Here is a 21246-nt window from a genome sequence, read left to right as displayed (position 1 = left end):
TAACTAACGAGGTTTAACCTTGGTGTGTCATACATGCACAGCTAGTAAGACATACATTTTTGCAAAGGCAATTAGCTAGTGAAGTAGATTATTCTAGAGATTGTTGAATTGAGTTGTAACATTTACACAAACGTAACACGTTTGCATTCTCTCTGACACAGATTTACCTCCCAGTACAATGTGTCTGTGCGATGTCAAAGAGCACGAACACGTCCCCAGATGTTAATGTTTTCTTTGTTCATTCAAATACTGAAAATGGTTGATACTTTTAATGGTATGCTTAATGCTGTTTTTACAAACGATAGCAATGCCCTACACCGGTGACCTGGCCACCAAAACAACATCAAATTAACCTTGCGCTTATATCCATTGCAGGCTCTTGTGCCACCTATTACAAGACTGTGAGGCAGGCGTATCTCTCAGGTTTACCTGATAACATAGGGGACACAATCTTGGAGAACCATACAAATAAGTAATTTTGGAAAAGTAGCTTCTGTGTAACACTAGGTTTATTACTCCTGGTCCTTGGAATACAAAGTGCATATATGGCCCTATTACAGGTTTCAAGTTATATATTTGAGTGTAGAAAAGTAGAATGAAAACAGACATTGAATTCCACCCACCTGGTCTAGAGTGGCTGCTCTAGCCCTCGTAGTTCCGTTAATCACTGATTGCTGTACTTTGTTGGAACAGTAATTGTTTATGCGGTGTCAGAGGAAGACCCTAAAAATTGTCAAAGACTCCAGCCACCCTAGTCATAGACTGTTCTCTCTGCTACCGCATGGCAAGCGGTACCGGAGTGCCAGGTCTTGGTCCAAGAGGCATCTAAACAGCTTCTACCCCCAAGACATAAGACTCCTGAATAGCTAATCAAATGGCTACCCAGACTATTTGCATTGCCCCCCTCCCTCCTCCTCTTCTAAGCTGCTGCTACTCTGTTATTATCCATGCATAGTCACTTTAATAACTCTACCTACATGTACACATTACCTCAATTAACTTGACTAACTGGTGCCACCGCACATTGACTCTGTACCAGTACCCCCTGTATATAGCCCTGCTATTGTTATTTACTGCTGCTCTTTAATTATTTGTTATTCTTATCTCTTACTTTTTTTGAGGTATTTTCTTAACTGCATTGTTGGTTAAGGGCTTGCAAGTAAGCATTTCACTGTAAGATCTACAGCTGTTGTATTCGGCACATGTGACAAATACATTTTGATTGGATTTGATCAGAACTGTATTGACTGTTTTACTGAAAATAACAGTAATCATGAGCTTGGTACACATTTTGGCTAACATTCTGTTTCCTACTCTAGTCCTCATGCCTGTAGCTCTGTGCACTGACAGTATCACATGCAAAACTTATATCTCATTTGATTATAATGACCTTTGGGTCGGTGTTTGTGGGTGATACATCGAGTGCATGTAGCCAAAGGCATGTGGAGCCCCTTTCAACCAAGTGGATGAAATTCAACTATTGTTATCACAATAGTCCAATAATACCAATAATCTCAGTACTTTCACAAGATATCAAAAACTGTTTTGGGGAACTACAATGAAGGTAGGTGATATGTCAAAGGTTGGAATTCCCCTTCACTAACTCTGAATCTGGGGTTAGTGGGGTAAAGTTAAGATTTTATATGAATTATATGAACATGAATGACTTGAGACTTATGCATTTGTTTACTGTGTTCTATTGGTTCTAGATGCATGGTGGAGAGTGCTTGCAGAGAATGAGAGAGACATTTGGAGTCGAGTTAATGTGGACTTGATGAACAATGAGGAGGCCTGCAAAACAGAAAACCAGTGTGGTTCGTCAAGCCCCCCTACTTGCGGAGTGAGGTGCTCACTGCCCTTAATGGAGAACTACAGAGCTGCTTGGAGAGGGACAAGAGCTACTTGACGAGCCACAGCACATGGATCATGTCTGGGGAGTTTCCATTAAGGCAACCAACAGTGCATTCGGTAAGTATTCAGACCCCTTCCCCTTTTCCACATTTTGTGACGTAACAGCCTTATTCTAAAATCAAATTAAATGTTTTCCTCATCAGTCTACACACAATACCCCATAATGACAAAGTGAAAACAGTTTTTTTTGAAAATGTAGCAAATTTCTTACAAATAAAATAACTTACTTTTATAAGTATTCAGACCCTTTGCTATGAGACTTGAAATTGAGGTCAGGTGCATCCTGCTTCCATTGATCATCCTTGATGTTTCTACAACCTGATTGGAGTCCACCTGTGGTAAATTCAATTGATTGGACATGATTTGGAAAGGCACACACCTGTCTATATAAGGTCCCACAGTTGACAGTCCATGTGAGAGAAAAACCCAAGCCATGAGGTTGAAGGAATTGTCCGTAGAGCTCTGAGACATAATTCTGGTGAGGCACAGATCTGGGGAAGGGTACAAAAAACTTTCTGCAGCATTGAAAGTCCCCAAGAACACAGTGACCTCCAAGACTCTTCCTAGAGCTGGCCGCCTGGTGAAAGCAGGTAATCGGGGGAAAAGAGCCTTGGTCAGGGAGGTGACCAAGAACCCGATGGTCACTCTGACAGAGCTCCAGAGTTCATCTGTGGAGATGGGAGAACCTTTCAGAAGGACAACCATCTTTGCAGCATTCCACCAATCAGGCCTTTATGGTAGAGTGGCCAGACGGAAGCTACTCCTCAGTAAAAGGCACATGACAACCCGTTTGGAGTTTCTCAAAAGGCACCTAAAGGACTCTCAGACCATGAGAAACAAGATTCTCTGGTCTGATGAAACCAAGATTGAACTCTTTGGCTTGAATGCCAAGCGTCACGTCTGGAGGAAACCCGGCACCATCCCTACGGTGAAGCATGGTGGTGGCAGCATCATGCTGTGGGGAAATTTTTCAGCGGCAGGGACTGGGAGATTAGTCAGGATCAAGGGAAAGATGAACAGAGCAAAGTACAGAGAGATCCTTGATGAAAACCTTTTCCAGAGCGCTCAGGACCTCAGACTGGGGCAATGGTTCACCTTCCAACAGGACAACCACCCTAACCACACAGCCAAGACAACACAGGAGTGGCTTTGGACAAGTCTCTGAATGTCCTTTCGTGGGCCAGCCAGACCCCAGACTTGAATCCAATCTACCGCTTCTGGAGAGACTGAAAATAGCTGTGCAGTGACGCTCCCCATCCAACATGACAGAGCTTGAGAGGATCTGCAGAGAAGAATGGGAGAAACTCCCCAAATACTGGTGTGCCAAGCTTGTAGCGTCATTCCCAAGAAGACTCAAGGCTTTATTCGCTGCCAAAGGTGCTTCAACAAAGTACTGAGTAAAGGGTCTGAATACTTATGGAAATGTAATATTTCAGTTTTAATGGGGTATTGTGTATAGATTGATTAGGAAATAAAACATTTTTTAAATACATTTTAGAATAAGGCTGTAACGTAACAAAATGTGGAAAAAGTCAAGTGGTCTGAATACTTTCCAAATGCACTGTATATACCACGGACCAGACAACCCTCAACACTATAGCACCCCCAATGGAGGCTCGCCCTGGGCCAAGCTGGATGACTCCTGTCAGTACTGTGCTTGATCCTTTTGAAAACACTTTTGTTAATCTTTGAATTTTGAATAGGCTCGTTCGTATTCCTTCATATGAGGTATACCCTCACCCCTCTTTTTCCCATGTAAGCAAGTAAGCACCACATTTGAAATTCAATAATTAATTAAAGTGTTTTCAAAATAAGAGCGCTGAATACTGGCAGGAGTCATCCAGCTTGGCCCAGGGCTAGCCTCCATGGGTTTTACTTTAGTTTCAGGCTCTGCTTAGCCTAAATGCAGATGCTATTACCCACTTTCTCCCGCTCTACTGCAATTATTTGTCGTCCTTCAACAAGTGTATTGATAAGTTTTATTCAAGGAACTAAGACTTGTTTTAGTATAACAATGTCGTGAGGTGCTGGAAAAACCTTGATAGTGATGCTTGAATATTTGTTTCGGAAAAGGTTGATTTGTGATATTTATTATTATACAAATAATTAAGTCATTTATTAATTAATTAATTCCTAATTCACTGTAAGTCATTCATTTAATAATTCATTGTGTTTTTATTATACCCTTGACAGCCACTAAGGCAAGCTAGCAATGACTAGCATTAGTATTCAGTGGGGCGAATAAATATGTGCAACCTTGAGCAAGTGCACGACCATTTACTGACATTCATGGGAGAGACGTGGACGGACGTGGAAGGAGATGTATTGCAACTGACGTCAAAGGCGTGCACTGGAATTTCAAGATGTGTCCTGGTATGTGGGTGGACATGTGCGGTAGTTTCTGGGGATTTTACTGAACTATTTCCGGACATACTGTATACACGTCCGTGCATGTCTGCGCACAAAAGTGGTTCGTTATTTGAGATTTTTGGGATGTGTGCCGGGCCAAACACTGCTGGACAAGTGCACACAAAAATGTCCAGAAGCTATACCCTTTCGGACTTGTGCACTGGAGTGTACGGCCTGTAAATGTGCCTTTCATGCAGTGATGTGCCTCAGACTATCATAATTGATTCAGTCAAATTACTGAGGCTAGGTTTAATTGCTTAATATGTTTAATAGTTCATTTTCACACTACATTAGAATTACAAGATGTATAAGCCTTGTGTGGAAGGATGGTAATGAATGTGTTGTGATGAGTGAACCTTTAAAATTCCAGAGGTTATAGAGATCTTTTTATGGAAGGATGGAGCATGTATTTTTTATTACAGTCTTTGAGGGAAAAGTGACAATTTCTAAAGGAACTACTTTTCCTAGAGAGCTTAGTTATCAAATTAGCATTATAACCAGCAGAAAATATGAATATTTCATGAATAGCTGCTGTTACTCTCTGTTTATCATATATGCATGGTCACTTAACTATACATTCATATATACATACTACCTCAATTGGGCCGACCAACCAATGCTCCCGCACATTGGCTAACCGGGCTATCTGCATTGTGTCCCACCCGCCAACCCCTCTTTTACGCTACTGCTACTCTCTGTTCATCATATATGCATAGTCACTTTAACCATATCTACATGTACATACTACCTCATTCAGCCTGACTAACTGTCTGTATGTAGCCTCGCTACTGTTATAGCCTCACTACTGTATATAGCCTGTCTTTTTACTGTTTTTATTTCTTTACCTACCTATTGTTCACCTAATACCTTTTTTGCACTATTGGTTAGAGCCTGTAAGTAACCACTTCACTGTAAGGTCTACACTTGTTGTATTTGGCACACGTGACAAATAAACTTTGATTTAATTTGAGTCTGTTGCCCTAGGCAAGACTAGTGAAACACTAGGTAGCACAGTATTTTAGTGACTGCATTTTTACATCACCTCTCCTGATTCTCCAGCCTGCCTGCCTGAGGCAGTGGGTGAGGAGATGAGTGAGAGGATGAGAGCAAACACTTCCATGGTTACTTGAGTGGAAACCAAGTCACCTGGGACAGTCACTGCTGCTCTCTTTTCATAGCCACCATCTCTTCCCCTCTAGCATCACAAACATGTTGTTTGCCATGGCAGGTCATAACATATACTATATATACAAAAGTATGTGGACAACCCTTCAAATTAGTGGATTCACACAACCATGCAATCTCCATAGACAAACATTGGCAGTAAAATGGCTTTACTGAAGAGGTTAGTGACTTTCAACATGGCACTGTCGTAGGATGCCACCTTTCCAACAAGTCAGTTCGTCAAATTTCTGCCCTACTAGAGCTGCCCCGGTCAACTGTATGCTGTTATTGTGAAGTGGAAACGTCTTGGAACAACAACGGCTCAGCCGCAAAGTTGGTAGGCCACACAAGCTCACAGAACGGGACCGCCAAGTGCTGAAGCGTGTAGCGCGTAAAAACATTGTCTCTCCTCGGTCTGTCCTCGGTTACAACACTCTCTCCGAGTTCCAAACCTCATAAAATGGGTTTCCGTGGCCGAGCAGCCACACACAAGCCTAAGATCAGAATGTGCAATGCCAAGCGTCGGCTGGAGTGGTGTAAAGCTTGCCACCACTAGACTATGGAGCAGTGGAAACACGTTCTCTGGAGTAATGAATCACGCTTCACCATCTGGCAGTCCGATTGACGAATTTGGGGTTGGCGGATGCCAGGAGAACACTACCTGCCCGAATGCATAGTGCCAACTGTAAAGTTTGGTGGAGGAGGAATAATGGTCTGCGGCTGTTTTTCATGGTTCTGGCTAGGCCCCTTAGTTCCAGTAAAGGGAAATCTTGATTCTGTGCTTCCAACTTTGTGACAACAGTTTGGGGAAGGCCCTTTCCTGTTTCAGCATGACAATGCCTCTGTGCACAAAGCGAGGTCCATACAGAAATGGTTTGTCGAGATCAGTGTGGAAGAACTTGACTGGCCTGCAAAGAGCCCTGACCTCAACCCCATCGGACACCTTTGGGATGAATTGGAACGCCGACTTCGAGCCAGGCCTAATCGCCCAACATCAGTGCCCAACCTCACTAATGCTCTTGTGCGTGAATGGAAGCATGTCCCCACAGCAATGTTCCAACTAGTGGAAAGCCTTCCCAGAAGAGTGAAGGCTGTTATAGCAGCAAAGGGGGGACCAACTCCCTATTAATGCCCATGATTTTGGAATGAGATGTTCGACGAGCAGGTGTCCACATACTTTTGTTCATGTAGTGTATGTGCAAAGCCTTGTGTTTGTCCCGGCCACGCATAACTGGTTGGGATGATAAGCACACACTCAATAGTTAGGGATGCACAGTACTTTTAAATACAGGAAACATACAGGAACATAGGAACAAACAAAGGGATCGATTTGATTCCAGAAATGTCACTTCAACCAAATGTGAATGGATACACCGTCTCCATATAGCTGTATGCACTCTCCATCTAGATATTGCCATGCAGTATGTTACACTGGGGACTGTGGGAGCAAGGGTGGAGGATATCAGGGGGTGTGGACGACGAGGGAAAAGAATCTCAGAATCGTTACCAAAAGCTCAGCTCTGAAAATGGTAGTGCAGCATGGTCCTTGAATACGTGGCGTATTTCATTTATTCAAGATGAGTTGGATGTTCTCTCTCAGTCTGGCCGTGGCTCTTCTTGACCTCTGTAGGGGACACAGCACTTTGTATAAAGGTAGGACAATAAGTTATGACACAATCAATAATATGAAAATGTGTATGCTTTACTGTTTATTGCCATGTTCCATGATATCTTTGTTAATGTTTTCTTTCTACAGGTGGAGACAGGTAGCTTATATCTGCTAATCAGTTTTGATTCTGTTTCTAAAACCAGGTGCAAATCATCAAATGTTGCATACTGTACGTGCGTTTATAGTGTGGGCACTCCTTGGCCCTATATGAATGCTGGCTGTTGTGGAAATTAAAACCTTTTGTTATGTGTTCGTGTGTATATATCCTGTTATTTATGCAACATTGATATGCAAATACTTACTTTCCAATATTATGTATTTGTAGCAGTTGTTTGGAATTCCCTTCCCATTTGTCTTACATTCTGCAAACATAAAGAACAGCATTGTCTCCTTTAGATACTATATAACATAAGTATTTCTTTATTTCAGGATATGACCTGTCTATGTCCAGCTACCACCTGTGTACTGGACATGAGAGCACGGTGGTGAGTAAAGTGTGGTCCTATAAGACCTCCTACAGCGACCGGAGGTTGTGTGGAGGATGGCTACCCTGGAAGACGTGTATGGTCACTCTTTACAAAACAGCCTATTGGACTGAGTACATGAATGTCACCGAGGAGGTTATGAGGTGCTGTGACGGCTATGAACAAGTGGGCAGCTACTGTGCTTTACGTGAGTGGTCCAGCTTATATTTTAGGACTTGTTCATCATGAAAAGAAAGTATATTTAGGAGCACACAGAAGTATCTATGTGTAAAGAACATATTTAACAGTTTTCTAATTTTCACAATTTACATCAGCACCCTGCCCTACAACAATCAGGACCTGTAGTCACGGAGACCCCTTTTTATGAAGTATCTAACAAAGATCAATAGATGGGGCTGTCGACCAAGAATACAGTTCGTAGTTTGCTATTTACAGTGCTCTTTGTAAACATTTGATATGATACTCTCTCTATTTCTGTATCTCTCATTGATTAAGCTATGAACAGAAGTGGAGAGTTCACTGCCAAACCAGGCTCCTGCCCCAAGGGTGTAGTGGACGCACCCAGGAATACAGGGTGTGAATGGGACTCAGACTGCCCAGGGTGGCAAAAGTGCTGCCAGAGAGAGGGCCACTCTTTTTGCACCAACCCTCAACATACAGGTGAGTACAGATCCCAGATCAACTTTATTGTTGAAGTGATTCAAGACATATGTTTAAATTGTATAATAACTGCAATTGTGTAAACATCACGGCACATAAAATCATATTGCAAACCGTTATTCGTTATTATTTCACTCAGGCAATAGAGGCTGTTGGTTCAACGTCACTGTGACTGTGAAGACAGATTACCAGCAGCTGATATCCATGGACGGGGGAATCATGAACCACACAAGGCTTTTGCACTCTGTGGTAGGCTACTGTATCTCTCCCTATGTTCTTCTCAATGACGGTCCATTATATTGCCCCTACATTTCTCAGTGTGTGTGCCCAGTATAGGCCTTGACCATTCTGTATTGGCTTATAGGTGACCGGAGCCCTGGACTCCTCTGACGTCTCTGTATACTACATCAGCTCCTGGCCTGTAGGACCATTTAGAACCGCTTCATCTATGCTGATTGGTTCCCCTGAAACTCTGTCCTTGTCCAACACGACCACAAAGCTGCACCTTCTTCTCAAACACATTGAAGAAGTCACCTCTGTGTCAGTTGAAGGTAAGAGGATACAGTACTGCACTGTGGGGTGTAAATACACAGGCTTTTGTAGTGTGTAACATCCAGGGCCATAAATATCTCTAGATAAGGTAAGTGAGCACCATATACAGTATTTCTGGTAACATCTGTCTGTCGACTTTGTTGGGTTTTCTGGTGGCTATGATTATGTAGTCTGTGTTGGAGTTATACTCGTGTTACTGAGAACACTGTGCTGACTCAGTAACACCACGGTGTCCCACTCTGCTTCCATTTCCCCTTCACACTCATCTGTGACATGTTTCCTCTGGAAATTAAAAAAATGTGTCATTGACACACTCAGAAAAACACACACCACACCAGTGAAAACACACAATCATACACTCACAAAAACACACACAGATGTGCACACAAGCACGCATACTCACACACATGAACACACACATGAACACGCACACGCACAATCATGCACGCGCGCACACACATTCATGAAAGGGAATATATTATATATCCTGTAGACATACACAGTGTCTACATAAACTCAGCAAAAAAAGAAACGTCCCTTTTTCAGGACCCTGTCTTTCAAAGATAATTCGTAAAAATCTGAAGAACTTAACAGATCTTCATTGTAAAGGGTTTAAACACTGTTTCCCATGCTTGTTCAATGAACCATAAACAATTAATGAACATGCACCTGTGGAACGGTCGTTAAGACACTGACAGCTTACAGACGGTAGGCAATTAAGGTCACAGTTATGAAAACTTAGAACACTAAAGAGGCCTTTCTACTGACTCTGAAAAACGCCAAAAGAAAGATGCCCAGGGTCCCTGCTCATCTGCATGAATGTGCCTTAGGCATGCTGCAAGGAGGCATGAGCACTGCAGATGTGGTCAGGGCAATAAATTGCAATGTCCGTACTGTAAGACAGTGCTACAGGGAGACAGGACGGACAGCTGATCATCCTCGCAGTGGCAGACCACATGTAACAACACCTGCACAGGATCGGTACATCCGAACATCACACCTGCGGGACAGGTCAGGATGGCAACAACAACTGCCAGAGTTACACCAGGAACGCACAATCCCTCCATCAGTGCTCAGACTGTCCGCAATAGGCTGAGAGAGGCTGGACTGAGGGCTTGTAGGCCTGTTGTAAGGCAGGTCCTCAACAGACATCACCGGCCACAACGTCGCCTATGGGCACAAACCCACCGTCGCTGGACCAGCCAGGACTGGCAAAAAGTGCTCTTCACTGACTAGTCGCGGTTTTGTCTCACCAGGGGTGATGGTCGGATTCGCGTTTATCGTCGAAGGAATGAGCATTACACCGATGCCTGTACTCTGGAGCGGGATCGATTGGTCTGGGGCGGTGTGTCACAGCATCATCGGACTGAGCTTGTTGTCATTGCAGGCAATCTCAACACTGTGCGTTACAGGGAAGACATCATCCTCCCTCATGTGGTACCCTTCCGGCAGGCTCATCCTGACATGACCCTCCAGCATGACAATGCCACCAGCCATACTGCTCATTTTGTGCGTGATTTCCTGCAAGACAGGAATGTCAGTGTTCTGCCATGGCCTGCGAAGAGCCCGGATCTCAATCCCATTGAGCACGTCTGGGACCTGTTGGATCGGAGGGTTAGGGGCTAGGGACATTCTCCCCAGAAATGTTCAGGAACTTGCAGGTGCCTTGGTGGAAGAGTGGGGTAACATCTCACAGCAACAACTGGCACATCTGGTGCAGTCCATGAGGAGGAGATGCACTGCAGTACTTAATGCAGCTGGTGGCCACACCAGATACTGACTGTTAGTTTTGATTTTGACCCCCCCCCCCCCCTTTGATTAGGGACACATGATTCCATTTCTGTTAGTTACATGTCTGTGGAACTTGTTCAGTTTATGTCTCAGTTTTTGAATCTTATGTTCATACAAATATTTACACATGTTAAGTTTGCTGAAAATAAACGCAGTTGACAGTGAAAGGACGTTTCTTTTTTTGCTGAGTTTATAACACACATTATGCTGCTGTCCTTTCAGATATAGATGAGTGTACCTATGCTGCTCTCAGCAGCTGCTCACGTCAAGCAGACTGTGCCAACACAGAGGGCTCCTACAGCTGCACCTGCCATCCTGGATTCACTGATCTGAACCCCAACAACACAGGGGTAGACTGCCAAGGTAAGAACAGGGAGTGGTGTATACTAACTCTGGGTTATATTAAATGAATGTCAAAATTAAAATGTTTAACTCACACTCTCAACCTATTTGTTCTGCTTTCAGCTGCTTACCTTGTGACCTCAGCCCTGCCCAGTAATGCCACTCATACGTTTCGGTGGGCCAATGCAACAGAGTCGCCACCCAACAGCACCAGCTATCAGTCCTGGGACTCCAGCTTTATTGATAACCTAACAGCCGTAGCTACAACCACAGACAGGGGCATGATGCTGAGCTCCACCCATGTACCTGTTACCACACATGACCTAGCTATAACCAGCTCCAACAGGTCTGAGACCAGTACAGCTCTCACATCCTGGAGTAGTCCCACCTCACTGCAGAATACCACTAACAACAACACTCCTACCCTACCCCTCTCCACCTCCATACCCCAAACCAGCATGGGACCTACTGTGGAGGACATGTATCTGAGTGTATCCTCACTACCACCATCCACATGCCGTATGTAAATCAATAACACTCTCTTTATACAGTGTATAACAGTGACAATATTTTTCTCCAATATCAGTTTCCCCCAATGACTCCCCTGCTGTTTCTCGGAGCCCTTGAGGCTGTTTGGATAATATTTTCCAAAGTGCTCCACTTTAATCTAATTGTTTTAATACATTGAACACTTAACAAAATCACAACTAATTTCAAAGCAGCTCAGATGCTGTAATATTTCAAGGTGAGATTGACTATTGATTCCCTTCTACCCTCTCCCCCAGACCCAACCCCCACCACCAACTTGCAGGCCTCCAATGTTACTGGCTTCTCTTTCTGCCTGTCCTGGACTGGCCAATCCCAGAGCGGGCTCAGCTTCCTCGTGGTGTTGAAGGAGGGGTCAGAGGTCAAGGGACGCTGGGAGACAAAGCTGTCCGTCTGGGAGGTGACAGGGCTGCAACCTGGGGTTCTCTACAATGTCACTGTCACTCCTTGTGCCTGTGGGAGACATTGGGCCAGCCTTCTGCTGCTGGTTAAAACTGGTTAGTACCATGTGCAGGATGTTCGACAGATCAACTAACTGTAATGTGCACAAACTTTAATTGTTATGAGGGTTGTGTTCTCCTAACTGATGCTGTGTACTTTATTCATTACACACTGGCACAGCAAAACACTTTCACGTAATGTTGACTCCTATAGCAGATATTAAACTTTTCTACAGTGGTGGAAAAACTACCCAAATGCCATACTTGAGTAAAAGTAAAGATACCTTAATAGAAAATGACTCAAGTAAAAGTGAAAGTCCCCCAGTAAAATACTACTTGAGTAAGAGTCTAAAGTTATTTGGTTTTAATTATACTTAAGTATCAAAAGTACATGTAATTGCTAAAACATACTTAAGTATCAAAAGTAAAAGTATAAATGATTTCAAATTGCTTATATTAAAACCTCTTACATCTAGATGTTCCGCTAGTGGAACACCGCTCCAATATCCAATGATAGGGCGTGGCGCGAATTACAAACTCCTCAAAAATCCCAAAACTTCAATTTTTCAAACATATGACTATTTTACACCATTTTAAAGACAAGACTCTCCTTTATCTAACCACATTGTCCGATTTCAAAAAGGCTTTACAACGAAAGCAAAACATTAGATTATGTCAGGAGAGTACCCAGCCAGAAATAATCACACACACATTTTTCAAGCTAGCATATAATGTCACAAAAACCAAAACCACAGCTAAATGCAGCACTAACCTTTGATGATCTTCATCAGATGACACTCCTAGGACATTATGTTATACAATACATGCATGTTTTGTTCAATCAAGTTCATATTTATATCAAAAACCAGCTTTTTACATTAGCATGTGACGTTCAGAACTAGCATACCCACCGAAAACTTCCGGTGAATTTACTAAATTACTCACGATAAACGTTCACAAAAAACATAACAATTATTTAAAGAATTATAGATACAGAACTCCTTTATGCAATCGCGGTGTCCGATTTTAAAATAGCTTTTCGGTGAAAGCACATTTTGCAATATTCTGAGTAGATAGCCCGGCCATCATGGCTAGCTATTTTGACACCCACCAAGTTTGGCACTCACCAAACTCAGATTTACTATAAGAAAAATTGGATTACCTTTACTGTTCTTCGTCAGAATGCACTCCCAGGACTTCTACGTTACACCCAATGTTGTTTTGGTTCCAAATAATCCATAGTTATATCCAAATAGCGGTGTTTTGTTCTTGCGTTCAAGACACTATCCGAAGGGGAACGCGCCGGCGCGTATCGTGACAAAAAATTTCAAAATATTTCATTACCGTACTTCGAAGCATGTCAAACGCTGTTTAAAATAAATTTTTCTGCGATTTTTCTCGTAAAATAGCGATAATATTCCGACCGGGAGACGTCGTTTTCGTTCAAAGACTGAAAATGTAAAATGGACTCTTCATGCGCGCACTCGTTTCATTGTTCTCAGATCGACCACTATCCAAATGTGCTACTGTTTTTCAGCCAGGGACTGCAGAGTCATCATTCCCCGTTCTGGCGCCTTCTGAGAGCCTATGGGAGCCTTAGAAAATGTCACGTTACAGCAGAGATCCTCTGTTTTCGATAAAGAGGCTTTAGAAGGCCAAGAAATTGTCAGAGAGGGCACTTCCTGTATAGAATCTTCTCAGGTTTTGGCCTGCCATATGAGTTCTGTTATACTGACAGACACCATTCAAACAGTTTTAGAAACTTTAGGGTGTTTTCTATCCAAATCAAACAATTATATGCATATTCTAGTTTCTGGGCAGGAGTAATAACCAGATTAAATCGGGTACGTTTTTTTATCCGGCTGTGAAAATACTGCCCCCTATCCTAAACATGTTCAGCAAACCAGACGGCACCATTGTCTTGTTTTTTAATTTACGGATAGCCAGCGTCACACTCCAACACTCAGACAGTCCGCCAGATCGTAGGCAGTAGGGATGATCAGGGATGCTCTCTTGATAGGTGTGTGAATTGGACCCTTTTCCTGTCCTGCTAAGCATTCAAAATGTAATGGGTACTTTTGGGTGTCAGGGAAAATGAATGGAGTAAAAAGTACATCATTTTCTTTTGGAATGTAGTGAAGTAAAAATAAAAGTAGTCAAAAATATTAATTGTAAAGTACAGATACCCCAAAAAACTACTTAAGTAGTACTTTAAAGTATTTTTACTGAAGTACTTTACACCATTGCTTTTCTTGTTACTGCAGTGCATTGACTGGATGAGTGTATCCCATCCACAGCTGCACAGACACTTCGAGCAACAGTTCGCCTGACCAACGTGCAGTTCACTGATGCCTTGCTGTACCCCACTAGCCAGGAGTATCAGAATCTCAGTCGTAGTATTGAGAAAGAGGTACAAGGCTATCGCACAACGAATGCTTTGATAAATGTTTTTTGAATGTTTGAATGATGTCATTGTCCTCACTAATAGTAGAAACATGGAATACATGAATGATGTAATAAAGACACCTACACATGTTTTGTAGTTCCTACATGTTGTAGTTCATACATGTTGTAATGTTGTAGTTTCTATCAAACAACACTGACACAAACACCCTGTCTCCACTAACTGTCTCATAGATCCTCCAGTCTCTCCCTCCTTATATCCTGGCCCTGGTGAACTCAGGAGATGTGAGGGTTCAGATCACAGGCCTGACTCCTGGCAGTGTAGTAGTGAACTTCATCATCATCTTCACACCCAGTCAGTCCCAGGTCATCCTGCAGGTGTCCTCTGCTCTGATGCAGGCCCTACAGAACAGCTCCATATACACTGTTGACAGCAACAACACCCGTATAGATGGTAACACTGTCTTAACCTTTTACATTTGTAAGAATACTTTGATTTTGATAAAAGGAATGTGCACAAGATAATGTGCCAGGTCTTAAATTGGCCATCTTGAAAACTATTATTTGTATCAATGGGACTTCCTGATGAAATATACTGTAGGTTAAATATGAAAGAAGGTAACTCTCTGTGAGTATTAGATGGAGGGCACATTTTGGGATACCAATCTGCATCAACTGTTAACCTGATTTTCAATGCCAGTTCTATTTTTGTTTTTGTCTCTAACAGATGATGATGAGTGCAGTACAGGGGACATGGACTGCTCCCCATGGGCCCAGTGCACTAACACCTGGGGCTCCTACAGCTGTCTCTGTCTGGACGGATTCACTGACTCCAACCCCTCCAGGCCAGGACGGGGCTGTTCAGGTAGACAATAGAGAATCCTTTCTTTCACTTTAGTTTGATAGTCTTAATGCATAGGTATTTGGAGATACTAGAGTACTTCAGGCTTCATTGCCTAATCAGTTCACTACAGTTCAACCTGTAATTTTCATATTTTTGCCTTGCAGCACCTTTGACCACAACCATACCTACAATGCCCATCACGACACCTGTCCAGACGACCACAGCTCCAGCTACAATCACAACCACAACCAACACTCTGGTTACAACCAACAATACAGTTTCAACCACTACAACCTACAATACAACCTCAATCACATCCAACAATAAAACTATAACTACAATCAACACACCAGTTACAACCAACAATGCCGTTAGAATCAACAACACTGTTTCAACCGCTACTCTAATCCTAATCACAACCATGACCCCAGTTCCAACCACAACCACCACTGACGTTCCTACAGCAATGACCACCACTGTGACTAGCGGTCTCATCACAACGAGTCTGCAGCCTAAGACTCCAACATCTTTGGCTATTCTGGTTTCTTATACGAGGGGCATCTCTGTGGAGTGCAGGGCCAGCTATATCATCGTGACAGTTGCGAGGGACTTCCTGGAGGCGAGGCACATTGGGGACTCTTCCCTCTACCTGGGGAGACAGGAGTGTGGCGTGAACAAAGCGAACAGCAGCCATGTCCAGCTGACGGTGGCTTGGGACCAGTGTAACACACAGCTCTTATATGTGAGTCAGTACATTTGTGAGTCAGTGGCTAGATGATGCTAACTATTGCCCCTTTGTGTCACAACGAGCATTGTCTCTGGTGTGTTTTGGGTAAATAAAATGCTATTCTATAATGTACAGTACATAACAGACCTGGATTTTACAGGTTTAAATGTCCTTATTTAGTCAAAACATGCAACAACAACAAAAATATGCAAAACAACATGCAGCCTGTGAACATGGTCTCTTGTAGGTGCAGATGTTTGATGACCAAACTAGATTGAACTGTCCTCATGGTCTGTTAGAAAGTAAAATAACTTTCCCATTCCCCTGTCAACTTTTGTATTTCAGAATAGCACTCATTACACTGCTCAGACGACTCTGTTCAATTCCATGGATCTCCAGAGCCTGCCCGACAGCAAAACGAGAGTTCCTACAGTACAGCTGGAGGTCCCCATCATGTGTACATTTGGGAGGAGCATCCTCATCTCTGCGGGTTATGGCCCCACAGGGTACGCTGTGCCAGGCGCCATGGTTACTCTATCTACCGTCACTATGGTCACCACCATTTTACACCCACAAATCACTGCTCAGCTAGACTGAAACTAATTACACATAACTCTACTCAATAAAGGCTTGAAATGTCTCTCTGATTAACATACAGTATATAGTAATGCATTATCTATGAACTATGACATATTCAGCATGCTGTTATTCATGACATATTTTGTTGACAGGTATGACATGATCAAAGATGCCGTCATGGGCTCAGGGACTTTCCATGTGACGGTTCAGCTCCTGAATGGAATGTCCCCTCTCCCTCAGAACTACAGCCTGTCTCCCGAGGAGGACGTTGTGGTCGAGGTCAGCGTCAACTCCACAATTGACCAGATCATAGTGGTCATCAACAAGTGCTGGGCCACCCAGAGCAGCAACCCCTTGGAACCAACAATTTACTTGTTCCTGGAAAACAGGTCTGTTCTACAATTTATTTTTATGTTGCCCTATCATAGTTAGTTTCTAGATGCTAGGTTTTCATTAAGTGGCATGGAGTAGAACAGAATAGAATGGAAATGTTCCTGAAGATTCAGATGTGTTTAGGTACTTTCTAAGATTTCTGCCAGTAATCTATCTCTCTCTGTCTCTTTTCTCATCAGCTGTCCCCTCCCCAACACATACACCACAGTCTTGGAGAACGGCAACTCCAGCAAGTCTCGCCTGTCCCTTCGCATCTTCTCCTACGTCAACCTCAATGTCATCTACTTGCACTGCCAGATTCATATCTGTGTTGAGACTGGCTCAGCCACCTGCCAGCCTGTGAGTATCTGTCCATCTTTATTCATACTGTACTACTCAAGTATACAGTATGTACATTGATGTCTAGATTTACTGTTCAACCAGGGGTTAAATTGGGAATTGGGGAAGTCCTGGCGGGTTGAATATAAGTGTTATGCCAAAATTAGGATTAGAGTTAGGCTTACTGCTTTGAGTACAATGTATTACTATTCTAGGGTTAGGGGTTTGAGTTAGGATTAATACTTTATCCTAGTCTTTTTTGAACCCGTATGGTGCTGGAGCTCAGCTCTGCATGACTCTCCCTTTAACCCAAGGTGCTGGAGCTCGGCTCTGCCTGACTATCCCTTTAACATTTTTTTTTTTTTTAACCTTTATTTAACTAGGCAAGTCAGTTAACAACAAATTCTTATTTTCAATGACGGCCTGGGAACAGTGGGTTAACTGCCTTCTTCAGGGGCAGAATGACAAATGTTTACCTTGTCAGCTCGGGGATTCGATCTTGCAACCTTTCGGTTGGGGATTCGATCTCGGGGATTCGATCTCGGGGATTCGATCTTGCAACCTTTCGGTTACTAGTCCAACGCTCTAACCACTAGGCTACCTGCCACCCCTAATAGGTGCAGGAGTCCAGCTCCGGGTATTTCCAGTTTAATTTCAGCCACTGTGTTCAACCATTTTGGAATGGCTACCCTAGAGGCTTTTGAAAACTTCTCTACTAGGAGAAGAAGTTTAACTAGTTCAATGCTGTTCTCTTTCCATATATTTCATTTTTGTTAGGATTGTATTGAGCGGACAGAAAGATTTTCTAATCTAATGGGAACGGGAAAAGCAACCTGTGGACCATTCCTTCGATCACACCAAGGTAAATGCTCTTCAAAGTGTGACTGCATCAAAATAAGCTATACTGTGACAGCATGATGACTAGGCTACTGATAATATCCCAAATATCCAGAATGTCCTACTTATAGCCCATGATATACAGTATATGATGATGATCAGATGTACATATTGGGGAGTTAATGTATTCTGACATGTTTTCTGGCAGTGTCCGTCAAAGAGAGCTCTGTTACTCTTCGTCTGGTGGACTACATCTTACTGGGAATAGGACTGTTCCTCCTCTTCGTCGGGAGTCTCTCGTTCTTGTTCTTCTGCTACAGGAAGCGAATTGGAACCTACAGCTTCAGCCTCAAACCCAAGCAAGAGAACTTTACCTATCATGTTTTTGATGCTTAGCACTGGAACGCTTTTAGGCTAGTTTTAGGGAACTTAAAGAGATATTAAAGTTGGGATTCAAGCTGCAATGCCTGTTGTGTAGTAGTCAGTGTAATGAACGAGTCAATATAGATAGTTTAATTGAAATAAAGATATATTATTAGAAAAGTGTATCAAAGTCCACAACTCATTATTCATTTGAATAACATCAACGTTTCTTCAATTATTTCAACATCGAAACATTTAAATACGTACATACCGAATACAAGGCACCATTTACCAGATTTGTAACAGTCTAGTTAAGATCAGATTTGTATAGAAAATTGTATTTATAAAATATATATGCTACAATCACTTTATTTTATTTTAAACAGATGTTTTTCTATAACTGAGAAAATCTACCGTTTTTAATTATGGAAATAACATTTATTTTATCAGCATATCCTGAAGTCTTCTTAAGTCAATAGCTAACACGCCCTGGAATATTGACCTGATGAAATGTGAAATATGTTAATAAAAACCATAGAAATAAAAAGGAATGATTTGAATATTGGATCATTTGTAGCAGTGGAAGAGAATATTTACCCAGTCTATTTATGAGGTGAAATACAATAAGTACTTATGTTGAATTTGTGATCCAATCTTAGAAGTACTGTAATGATCCATACACTAGAGGACACTGTTGGCTCATTGCATGAAACCACTGTAAAACAAAACAACAACAAAAAACATGGCCCCTGTACATATAGGTAGGACACAGATGTGATATTACAGTGTTATGACAACATTAATTACATATGGTTACATTCATAAACCACCACTTCACAGTATCAAATCCCTTCTAGTTCAGTTCAAACCGCTGAGCCTTCTGCTAATGGGTGCTGATAATCCTGGTAGGTGAGTTGTTTGTGACACGTCTTTCTCTCTCTGAGAGGCGAGTCCTGTGGAGGGATACATGGTAACCAAGAGGCTGGTTTCTTTGAGAGGCGTACCCTGGAGACCTGGGGGGTGGGTGGGGGGGGGGTAACATCTGTGTTGAGGTGGGCTCATATAAACCCCACCCCCAATTAACCCATACAGCTGCCCGCCCTTACTGGCAACCCGTTTCCATGGAAACACCTCTGGCGCAGCCTCAGTGTGCACGGGGGTGTTTGTTACAGTTATACCGACATTGTAAGCTGAGTGAAGTGTAGATTCAGTACCCACCAGAATAACATCCTCCTTCAATAAAATTCATTGAATGATTTTCAGTGCCATAGGTTTGATTCCCAATGATCCAACTCTGCAATTTTGTTATATGGATTCTTCCCCCGATCTAATGACCTAATTAGAGATTCCTTTAGCAATGAATCTGGCTTTGTTAGGGATATCAGGACAGGTTTTCTTTTATGGTGGGCAGATGTGTTGGTTCATACATAACATTCAGAGTGAATAAGAAAACACAGAAAGCTGCACTGAATTTCCTAAGAACCCCCATTGTTAAGTACCACTATGAGTGTCTGGGGAGTCCTGTCCAAAAATATAACAGGCGGGCCGCGGAAAAGTAATGTATTTTATTTTCAACATCCAATAAACAGCATTCTAGGTCACATCCATGGAATGGCTACAATTTGATCATTCTGTCCTCCTTCCCTTCATTGTAAATAATAATTTGTTCTTAACTGACTTGCCTAGTTAAATAAAGGTCAAATTAATCAAATATACACCCCTCCTCCTCTCTTCCATCCCCAGTCCATTTATCTGAGTCTGTCCGTCTCTGTGGCAGATAGGACAGACACAGACAGCATTTATCGCCCAAGCAGTCGTTCTGTCTGTCTATGTGTTCAGTCATCTACCTGGGCTTTCAGACCAGTCCCTTCTCAGTGCTCAGACCTCACACAGATCATTACTAATTAATTTCCTCTCTTCCTCTTACTTTTAGCCCATTGTCCATTTATGTACCATAATCAGCCAGGGTTTGCTCTATGCACCTCAACTACATAATTACCGCTGAAGGTGAGGACATTCACTACTTTAAGAGGTCGTATTACCGCATGGTCCTGTATGGCTCAGTTGGTCAAGCAGAGCCTTGCACTGCCAGGGTTGTGGGATTGATTCCCGGGGCCACCCATATTTAAAATGTACACTGCGTGCACAATTATTAGGCAAGTGAGTATTCTGATCTTATCATTATTTCTATTCACAATTTCGAACTCCAAACCATATAAACTTGAATGCTTATTGGATTTAATCATTTTCAGGTGATATGTATTTGTGTAATGAAGTTGTTCTAGCAGCAAAGGGGGGACGGACTCCATATTAATGCCCATGATTTTGGAATGAGGAAAACCAGATTCAGTCTACTTTCCAACAGACACTGGGAGATGAATTCACGTTTCAGCAGGACAATAACCTTAAACACAAGGCCAAATCTACACTGGAGTTGCTTACCAAGAAGAGTAAATGTTTCCCTGTGGCTGAGTTACAGTTTTGACTTAACTCTACTTGAAAATATATGGCAAGACCTGTAAAGGATTGTCTAGCAAAGATCAACAATCAATTTGACAGAGCTTGAAGAATTTTGAAAAGAATAATGGGCAAATGTTGCACAATCCAGGTGTGGAAAGCTCTTAGAGACACACAGCTGTAATCACTGCCAAAGGTGTTTCTACAAATTATTGATTTAGGGGTGTGAATAGTTATGTAAATGAGATATTTCTGTATTTAATTTTCAATACATTTGCTAACATTTCTAAAAATATGTTTTCACTTTGTCATTAAGGGGTATTGTGTGTAGATGGGTGAGAAAAGAAAAAAAAATA

The 21246-nt window shown here is 42.4% G+C and overlaps 1 protein-coding gene across 1 annotated transcript; it reads left to right on the top strand.

Moving 5' to 3' along the window:
* The first annotated feature begins 6964 nt into the window (after positions 1 to 6964).
* LOC106603535 (uromodulin-like 1) lies at positions 6965 to 18961 on the top strand. Its single transcript, XM_014197360.2, has 17 exons — positions 6965 to 7137; positions 7583 to 7825; positions 8134 to 8298; positions 8438 to 8547; positions 8663 to 8849; positions 10864 to 11004; positions 11107 to 11502; positions 11769 to 12026; positions 14267 to 14379; positions 14607 to 14826; positions 15100 to 15237; positions 15381 to 15958; positions 16289 to 16449; positions 16675 to 16911; positions 17095 to 17254; positions 18011 to 18095; positions 18279 to 18961. Exons 1-17 carry the CDS (start codon positions 7062 to 7064, stop codon positions 18464 to 18466), a joined length of 3456 nt encoding a protein of 1151 aa, XP_014052835.2. The 5' UTR covers positions 6965 to 7061; the 3' UTR covers positions 18467 to 18961.
* The last annotated feature ends 2285 nt before the right edge of the window (positions 18962 to 21246 follow it).

This window comes from Salmo salar, chromosome ssa04, assembly GCF_905237065.1.
Source record: "Salmo salar chromosome ssa04, Ssal_v3.1, whole genome shotgun sequence".
Taxonomy (NCBI): domain Eukaryota; kingdom Metazoa; phylum Chordata; class Actinopteri; order Salmoniformes; family Salmonidae; genus Salmo; species Salmo salar.
The sequence above is the reverse complement of the archived record's forward strand: the minus strand, read 5'-3'. Positions and strand labels throughout refer to the sequence as shown.